Here is a 10,391-nt window from a genome sequence, read left to right on the forward strand (position 1 = left end):
TCTTCAAAAAAATATCACTGTGTCACATCCACGTGCATTTGCACTACGTGCTCCAAGCGCCATTAGGACTAATTATAGTACTATGCACCTGTTCCAGATTAGAGCGTAATCACAGCACGCACTTATAAGGACTCTCTAAACACACAGAATTGGCAAAGTATACGCACTGTACCTAGTTCTCACATTACTAAGCCTTGTATCTGTGTATTGCTTTTCTGGTTTTGACTTTGTTTTGTGTATTTGGACTCTACCTTTTGTCTTTGCCTCTGCCATTCTGTTTGTGCCTCACATGATCATTGCCAGTTTCACGCCCCTGCCTCTGTCTTACATTTTTTTTTTTACTGTTTGCCTGCCTAACTAACAATCATCAAGAACGGTGATCAAAGGATTGATAAAAGGATGAAATGACTGCTGATACCGCTAAACTTAACACCTAGCTAAAGTGTACCAGCGACGTTTTTATACCCCCTTTCCAGCCCCGCAACATGACATAAATGATATCGTCAGTGATTTGCAACACATGAATGAACTGAATGGTGAAGATTTAGAAAAAATAGCGAATCAGTGGGTGGGCATTGACAACGATACACCAGTAACCTCTGCCATTTCCATAAAACATGAAGAAATCATCATGTCCGTTCGGGATCCTTTAACTCAGTCAATGAACTGTGATAGTGACTCAAAAGGAGAAATCTGTGATAAGGAGAAGGTGCCTAAAATTTCACATATAACATGAGTGTTGTGTGACAAGTGGGTCCATTTCAGTATTACAAACTTTTCGGAATAACAAACTATGAACTAAGTGTTATTCTGTCACTTGTTCATTTGACACTGAAATTTCTTGTCTAGAAATTCAGGACTTCTTGTACGTGACTTCTGCACTTGTTGTACATCACTCTGGATAACAGTGTCTATTAAATGCCTGTAATGTAAACGCCCCCCAAGGAGTTCGCTATAGTGGGATTGCAGTGTATTATATTTACATATTTTAGTGCCACTTTTCACCCACACAAGCCAAATGTTACATTAAAAATTTTGTATTTCCATGTCCAGCAGTTTTCTACTTTAATTAAAATGGCTTAGCATTAGAATAATTAGCTTCACATGAAAACCCATTTATTCATCTGATCAATCAATTAGGCTAAGGACGGCAAGAAATAATAACTATGACAGTTTTAGCTGTTAATATCCATCTGTTAATGTTAAAAAGAAAACATTCAAAGACTTCCTGGTTATAAATCACAGATCTCTGTTAGCTCACAAGATGCAGGTCATGTGATGTTGGAGCAAACCATTCCTTACTGAGACAGACTTTTTGCTTAGGATAATGTTTCACATAAAATGTCAAAGCATTTCACAATAATTATCATAGTAGTATTAAATGCTATATTTATGAATAATTATATCTAAATATGTGTCTTTATTTATATAGCTAAATGTCTTGATAATATGTTGCTAAATAGCTGTGTACTGAATAGAAACTTAAAAGCAATAATAATAAGAAGAAAATTATGAAGTTATATATGACATTACATGGTGGTGCAAAGACATGAAGTTTATCTTCAAGTGGTGAATGTATATATCATGAATGAGCAGCGTGAACGAGTGATATATTTTTCAACACAAGAAGATAAGAAGTTTATCTTCATGCCACCATGTAATGTTCTTTATATTTTATGGACATATCCACAAAAAAAAAAAATCAAAAGAATTTTTAATCAAAAGGTTCGTCATTGACTCATTCAATATCATTCTAGCTGAATGGACTATATCTGATATACCACTCAACACCAGCCAGTATTATTTAAATATGTCACAGTTTCGTTCTCCATGTCCTGGATGTAGCTCATATGAAAAATAAGGGTGGAATATTTTCCAGTAAAACACTTGTGTCCATATAATATTAATAATTTATTTTTTTCCTGGTCTGGTTTCCATCAAATCGTGTGCTCTGATTGGCTCACAAGCGGTCTGGAATCCTACGATCCGGACCCCGGTTATGGACCTTTGGCGACTCGCTCATTCGCAACAACAGCAAACATAGTAGCAATTTTTGGTCAACATTTATTTTCGCATTTCTCAGTATAATAGCATTAATTTTACAGCATGGATAGCGATAACGACAGTGTTCACAGCGAAAGTGAGTTTTACTACCCTGATGAAATCAAAATTAAAAAAACATTTCAGGAGAAAGCCAAAAACGAGCTTGTAGCAGGTTTGTTCTAAATATGGTTTCCCTTCTGGGCGCTTTCATTTTCTGTGAGAATTTGGTAAAGAAAAAAAAAAAAAAATATATATATATATATATATATATATATATATATATATATATATATTATTTACCAGCTTAAGGTCGGTCTGTATCATGAAATACTGTGACCAAGGCCTCTGGGCCAGTGTGTGTATATACACACACACACTGGCCCAGAGGCCTTGTATATATATATACACACACACACACACACACACACGTGTGTGTGTGTGTGTGTGTGTGTGTACCAGTATGTATACACACACACACATATATATATATATATATATATATATATATATATATATATATATATATACATGCGTGTGTCATCCAAGTTTGAGAACAGGACTTTATACAATCCATGATATTAAAAAAAAAATTTTAATAAAATGTTTTAATTGATGTCCATCTTATTTCCTATTATATTTTATTATACGGCTTATTATGTAGAATTGTGTTCATTCAATTATATTTATGGTTATTATAAGATCATGTTTTTTCTTAAGAATGAAAAATGCATAAAAATATATTCCATAGACATTAATTAGTCAGTCAGTTATATAAAGGTTTAGGTATAAGGTAGATATAGACACTGTATAAACTAGCTGTGTGTTAAAACTACTTTATAAACATGATAAAAGAGGAAAATGATTATTTTAATTTTTCCCCCACTCTATCTGTCAGTATCCATGAGGAAATGCTGAGGAAGAAACTAAAATATGGTACAAATGTCTATATAAATGTCAGTATTGTCTTGATAATGAAGACATCTTATCAAGACATTTATTAATTAACATATTTAGACAGAAAATTAGCATAATTAGTATTTTATTAACAAACTGTCTGCAAAACAGCCAAACGTCAACAAAAGCTCCAAGCAAACAAGAGCAAACATGACACCACCAGGAAAAAATAAAATAAATTAAAAATACCGTTACAGCGTGAATAAAATTATTATTGTGATTTATATATTATTCATATTTTAAAATATGAGATGTGAAACAGGTGCAGTTTAATTTCCCAGAGCGGATATTTACAATCTCATGCTTGTGTCAGCGTCCTGTTGACTTACCTTCTGCCTCCGCCATTCTTTATTATTAAATAACTATTTTTATCACTTCGCTTATATCTGTTTATGTAGCATAACCATTATTTTTTAAATAACTGTTTTCAACAGTACTTTATGCCTACCATATAATAATAAAGCGACCTAGAAGCTGATAAAATAGACGTCACTTTCCCAGCATGCAACTGGGTGAGTCTCAAATCGGCAAAACCTTGCTGAAAAATCCAGCTTGGTTGGACTGGATGGATGGATGGATGGATGGATACTTTATTGATCCTGAAAGAAACTGAGGCATCCAGAAGTTTTGTACAACACACATATACTAAAAAAATTAATAAAAAAAAACAAGTACACACAAAATTAACCTGTATAAAGTAACTGCTAAACATAAATATGATCAAGACTGAACTAAAAGGTCACATGGAGATTGTTGATCCAGTAGATAGTAAATTCAACAGTGCAAAATGAATGTCAAGTCAAGTCAAGTTTATTTGTATAGCGCTTTTAACAAACATTGTCGCAAAGCAGCTTTACAGAATTTGAACGACTTAAAACATGAGCTAATTTTATCCCTAATCTATCCCCAATGAGCAAGCCTGTGGCGACGGTGGCAAGGAAAAACTCCCTCAGACGACATGAGGAAGAAACCTCGAGAGGAACCAGACTCAAAAGGGAACCCTCCTCATTTGGGCAACAACAGACGTGCGAAAATGTGCGAAAACAGTGATGAGATGCATAGTAGCATGGCTAAGATACACCGATCAGCCATAACATTATAACCACTGACAGATGAAGTGAATAACATTGATTATTATATATACAGGACACTTTTTCAATGGAAGAATTAGAATCAGAATCAGAATGCCCTTATTTGTCAAATGAACATACAATGAAATTTGGTGTCTCTCTTAAAACAAAGGAAAACTGTACCCCATTCACTCTACTCATCGGTCCATTCACTCACTTACACAAATTAAAAGAAGCTATCCATCCATCCATAGCCGCTTATCCTGTTTTACAGGGTCGCAGGCAAGCTGGAGCCTATCCCAGCTGACTATGGGCAAGAGGCAGGGTACACCCTGGACAAGTCGCCAGGTCATCATAGTGCTGACACATAGACAAACAACCATTCACACTCACGGTCAATTTAGAGCCACCAATTAACCTAACCTGTATGTCTTTGGACTGTGGGGAAAACTGGAGCACCCAGAGGAAACCCACACAGACACAGGGAGAACATACAAATTCCACACAGAAAGGCCCTCGCCGGCCACTGGGCTCGAACCCAGGACCTCCATGCTGTGAGGCAACAGTGCTAACCACTACACCACCGTGCTGCCAAAAGAAGCTATCATTCAACTAAATAATAATTTAAATAGAATATAAAAATAATTTAAAGTATATAAACAACTTCAAGTGACTTATGCAGTTATTGCACATTAGTGTCTTATGATTGCAACTGAGGTAAAGTTGTTGTGGTAGCAGTGGAGGGGTAAGAGTTCAGTTCACTGATTGCTGTCGGGTAGAAGCTGTTCCTGAGTCTGGAAATGCCGGCCTTTAAGGTTCTGTAGTGTCTTCCAGATGGCAGTGGTGAGAACAGGTGATGAAATGGATGTGTATTGCCCTTAATGCCGTAGGTGCTAAAAAAAAAAAGCACACAAAAAAAGAAAACTGGCCTACATAAGTGTAGCATGTATTTTCTATGAAATAAAGCCATGTTTCCAAGATGAACATGATTAAATCGTGTAGTATTTGCATGAAATTCAACAACCTCACATGAATTAGATTAATTAATGGTAAACTGAACCAATGCTATCTAGTTTCAGCACGTAACTGGGAAAATCAAGGCCATTATCATGGGACATATCGCGAGAGGAGAAGGATAATAAAATAAGGAAAGCAGTGTGCTCTATTATTTATCTCATCTCATCTCATTATCTCAAGCCACTTTATCCTGTTCTACAGGGTCGCAGGGAAGCTGGAGCCTATCCCAGCTGACTACGAGCAAAAGGCGGGGTACACCCTGGACAAGTCGCCAGGTCATCACAGGGCTGACACATAGACAACCATTCACACCTACGGTCAATTTAGAGTCACCAGTTAACCTAACCTGCATGTCTTTGGGGGAAACCGGAGCACCCGGAGGAAACCCACGCAGACACGGGGAGAACATGCAAACTCCGCACAGAAAGCCCCTCACTGGCCACGGGGCTCAAACCCGGACCTTCTTACTGTGAGGCGACAGCGCTAACCACTACACCACCGTGCCACCCCGCTTGCAAAGAATTGCTAGTGTTAATTATTTTTGCACTATCATTGCCTATTTTGGTAAACAATTTTATGGCAACTTCTTTTGTTTGTCTTGTGTTAGGTTTCCACTATTGGCGCCAACCAAGCTGTAAACTTAAAGTGCATATCCTGGACCAATTTCAGGTTTTTTTATATGAAAAATGTCCCTTTACACACTCATCCAGAAGGGTAATTTTGCACAAGGCCATCTGTCTACAGCAGAAAAAAAATAAAATAACAAAACGCGCCTGGAAAAATCACAAGGGAGTCTGGAGCCAGATTCGTGACGTTATCTGCGGAAGCACCAGCAGGCTGCGCGAGCTTGCACGGTTTCAGTGCACAGCCTGTGTAGACCAAGTGCTCCCATTTCTCTCTCATTGTCTGGTCTTTTGGAAAACGATGAGTACTAATCCCATTAAGATTGGTGTTGCTACACCCTCCTACGATACATCTGTTAACCATTTTAATAATTATGTGATAATGTTGAAGAAGGTTGTAGAAAACCACCAGGTCGTTTTCTCATAAACAAACCAGCGCTGACGTAGGATTCAAAGGGAGGCGTCCCGCACGTGATGTCACGAAAATCAATGTTTCCCGAGAAATCCAAATGCCAAGTTTTTTCAGAGGTGGACGAATTCACCTCAAATGGCTTGATTTCAACTGAATTTTTCTGGTATTGCGCAAGGTAAAAAAATTGCACAAAATGCAAAATGTGACAGATATTTGACCAAAGTTTAATAGAAAATAGGAGAATTACATTGATCTTGCTCCTGAATTTACCCATGATATGCACTTTAAATTGCAGTCATTGTTCACTGTAATGTTGTGCAAATGTTCAAAGGGAATGTGATTACAAAGATATGAACACATTGTTACACTTAAATACAGTTACGGTTTTATTGCAAGATCCCCTGTTTGTGTTTTGTTTACACCATTGACACTAAGCAGGGTATAGATTTTGTTGTTTATATTCGAAAGTTAAGGTGGTGTAGTGGTTAGCACTGTTGCTTCACAGCAAGAAGGTCCTGGGTTCAAGCTCAACGGCTGATGAGGGCCTTTCTGTGTGGAGTCTGTATGTTCTCACTGTGTCTGTGTAAGTGTGCTCCGGTTTCCCCCACAGTCCAAAGACATGTGGGTTAGGCTAATTGGTGGCTCTAAATTGACTGTAGGTGTGAATGGTTGTTTGTCTCTAAGTGCTAGCCCTGCGATGACCTGGAGACTTGTCCAGGGTGTACCCTGCCTCTCGTGCATAGTCAGCTGGGATAGGCTCCAGCTTGCCTGCGACCCTATACAGGATAAATGGCTACAGATAATGGATGGATGGATGGATATTTAAAAGTTAGTCTTTGAAGTAACATAACTGAATCATGGAAAGTATTTCCATGCGATGAAATGACATTCTTTCAGCAATTCTGTTGGCCCAACTTATTTTATTCGGGGTCAATCTAATTTAGTAGTGTAATTTTACAATTGTAAAAATTAGTTAGACTAACCCAATTAAATTAAGTTTGACCGAATCCTTATAGTTAAGTTGAAACAACCCTAATAAATTTTATCAACTGAACCCAAGTACATCAAGTCAGACCCAACCATAGTAAGTAAGTTAATTCAGCTGAAATAAATTAAATTGATTCAACCCAAATGCATTAAGTTGGACCAACAGAATTGCTTAATGTTCAAAGAAAGCCATCTAATTGTGTGGAAATACTTTCCATGATGTTTTTATATTCATTCAAAGAGCCATTTTTTTGAGTGCAAGTGGACTTGCTTGAAATTCTTGAAGAGGTTTCGCCTCTCATCCGAAAGGCTTCTTCAATTCTGTCTGACTAGTGGGGAGTTTCAGGTATTTATCCTCTAGTGGACCAAAAGCAAACCTAAGGAGAGTCATTGAGGTCCACTAGAGGATAAATACCTGAAACTCCCCACTAGTCAGACAGAATTGAAAAAGCGTTTCGGATGAGAGACGAAACCTCTTCAAGAATTTCAAGCAAGTCCAGTTGCCTTTTTTTTTTAGTACCTACGGTTTACGATGATCTGGATGACTGAGAACATTCACAGACATTGTCCTTAATGATGTTGCTGGCTCTGCTAAGGCAGCAAGATTTGTAGATGTCCTCCCTGGGGGGTCCAATGGTTTTTTTGTGCTGTATTACAGTAATAACCCTTTGAAGAGCTGCTCTGTCTGCTGCTGAACAGTTTCCATACCAAGCTGTTATGCAATATGTCAATATGCTCTCGACCTAGCAGTGGTAGAACGACTCTAGCAGCTTTGCAGAGAGGTTGGTCTTCCTCAGAGTCCTTAGGAAGTATAGTCTTTGTTGAGCCTTTTTGACCAGAGCACCAGAGTTAACGATCCACTTGAGGTCCTCATTGATGTGGGTAGCCAGGAACGTAAAACGGGAGACCTTCTCCACCTCCTCTCCCCTTATTTTCAGTGGCAGGGGCTCCTCCTGATGCCCTCTGAAGTTTATAAGAAGCTCCTTTGTCTTTTTGATGTTTAGTGACAGGTTGTTATCTATACATTGTTCAGTCAGCTTGCAGACCTCGTCCCTATAAGCTGTCTCATCACCATTAAAGATCAGTCCCACTACTGTTGTATCGTCAGCAAATTTTATAATTGCATTTGTGGTGTGAATGGGAGTGTGGTCATGTGTGTAGAGGGAGTAGAGGAGGGGACTTAGCACACACCCTTGTGGTGCTCCGGTGCTGACAGTGAGACTCAGGGAGACATAAAGGCCAAGTCTAACCATCTGTGGGCAGTTGTTAAGAAAGTCCTTGATCCATAAACACAGTTTGTTGCCGAGGCCTAGGTCCAGCAGTTTGCCGACCAGTCTGCTGGGTACAACAGTATTGAACGCAGAGCTGTAATCAACAAAAAGCATTCTTACATGTGTCCCCTTCTGCTCCAGGTGGGTCAATTCAGTGTGGAGAGCTGTGTTTATGGCATTCTCTGTGGATCTATTTGGCCTATATGCGTACTGGTGCTGATCTAAAGTAGGGGAGAGGGTGGTTTTGATATGCCACAGAACTAGTTTTTCGAAGCACTTGGTTATGATGGGTGTGATTGCGACTGGTCTGTAGTCATTGAGGGAGCTGATGTTGGTCTGTTTGGGCACCGGGATGATAGTGGCGGTTTTCAGACAGGCTGGTACAGTAGCATGTGGCAGGGAGAGGTTAAAGATGTTGGTGAAAACTTCTGCAAGCTGATGAGCACAGTCCCTGAGCACCCTGCCTGGAATCCCATCTGGATCTGGTGCCTTCTTGACGTTAACAGTTCTCAAGATTCGCTAATCTCTTGTGTCTGCAAGGTCAGTGGGGGGTCAGCAGTATCCAGCTGGGATGCAGCTACCGGTACATTGTCCGGTCCTTTCTCAAATTGGGCAAAGAAGCAGTTCAGCTCCTTAGTCAACGAGGCACTGTTTCCTATCAGTGGGTCTCTGTTGCTCCTGAAGTTGGTTATGTGCTGAATGCCCTGCCAGATACATGCCAAATCCCTGGAGGTGAAGTGACCCTCAATCTTCTCTTTGTATGCAGCCTTCGCTGTTTTTATGCCTCTCCTGAGGTTATGTCTCACAACACTGTACAGTTCTCTGTTTCCAGACCTGAAGGTTGCATTCCGGTCTCTCAGGAGAAGCTGGACCTCCTTTGTCATCCATGGTTTCCTGTTTGCTTATACATGGATACTTTTATTGATCATGATGGTCTCAACACAGCTCCTGATTTAGAAGAGTATAGTTGATGTATATTCTTCTAAGTCCTGAGTGAAAACCAGACTCCAGTGCATTGAAAGCAGTCCTGCAGCTGTAGGGATGCTACCGGTACAATGATCCACGGAGACCCCAGTGGTCTAGCAATCTCCGCTGGAATCGAAAAGCAATGCTGAAATGCACCCATATCGAATTTTTGCTGTGTGGTCCCGATTTGTATCAGTGACTCCCAGGTGTAATGGATCACATTTGATGTGCCTTGGTTAAATTTCCAGAACAAGATCAAAAACAACAAGATACGTTTCCATTGTAGAGAGCCCTCAGCTGCTGCATCCGTGCAAGCCGCCATCTTCAATAAAAACAAAATAAAAACGTGTATTCTATTCCCTTCTAAAAGGTTTCATTCATTTGGTTTGATAGCATGCAATATTGTTAGCATATCACTTATCCTGCATGTATTACGTCATTCTACCCAATAGAGAATGAGCATTGAATATGGTTTATGATATTGCATGGTTGTCAAGACATGACGTCACACGTAGGAGTAAAACTTCCATGCTAGCGAGTGACTGTGACAATTTACAAACAAACATGGCCACCAAGTTTGCTTCGTTAAATACAGAAGATTTTGAGAGAATTTTGAAAGAGAAAGACGTATTAAACACCAGAAAAAGAATGTGTATGTATAATAACAATAATATTGGCTGGCTTTTTTTCGTGGTCTATCAGATATATTTCATTCAGCTAGCATGATATTGAACTTGTCTTCAACTTGTTCAGTATCATGCTAGCTGAATAGAATATATCTGATATACCACTCAGTGTGAGTGTGAATGGTTGTCTGTGTCTATGGCCAAGTTTACATTAGACCGTATCTGTCTCGTTTTCTTCGCGGATGCACTGTCCGTTTACATTAAAACGCCTGGAAACGCCGGGAAACGGGAATCCGCCAGGGTCCATGTATTCAATCCAGATCGTGTCTGGTCCGGTGCTGTGTAAACATTGAGAATACGCGGATACGCTGTGCTGAGCTCTAGCTGACGTCGTCATTGGACAACGTCACTGTGACATCCAC

General features: G+C 39.4%; 1 protein-coding gene across 1 annotated transcript in view; it reads right to left on the minus strand.

The window, feature by feature from the left end:
• Window positions 1–3,451, minus strand: part of clcn4 (chloride channel, voltage-sensitive 4) — a 25,678-nt gene extending 22,227 nt beyond the window's left edge. The window contains exon 1 of the mRNA XM_060940987.1: window positions 3,327–3,451. Within this exon, the coding sequence (XP_060796970.1) occupies window positions 3,327–3,342 (16 nt within the window). The 5' untranslated portion in view covers window positions 3,343–3,451. The remainder of the gene's footprint in view (window positions 1–3,326) is intronic.
• Between the last annotated feature and the right edge of the window lie 6,940 nt (window positions 3,452–10,391).

This window comes from Neoarius graeffei, chromosome 15, assembly GCF_027579695.1.
Source record: "Neoarius graeffei isolate fNeoGra1 chromosome 15, fNeoGra1.pri, whole genome shotgun sequence".
NCBI lineage: Eukaryota > Metazoa > Chordata > Actinopteri > Siluriformes > Ariidae > Neoarius > Neoarius graeffei.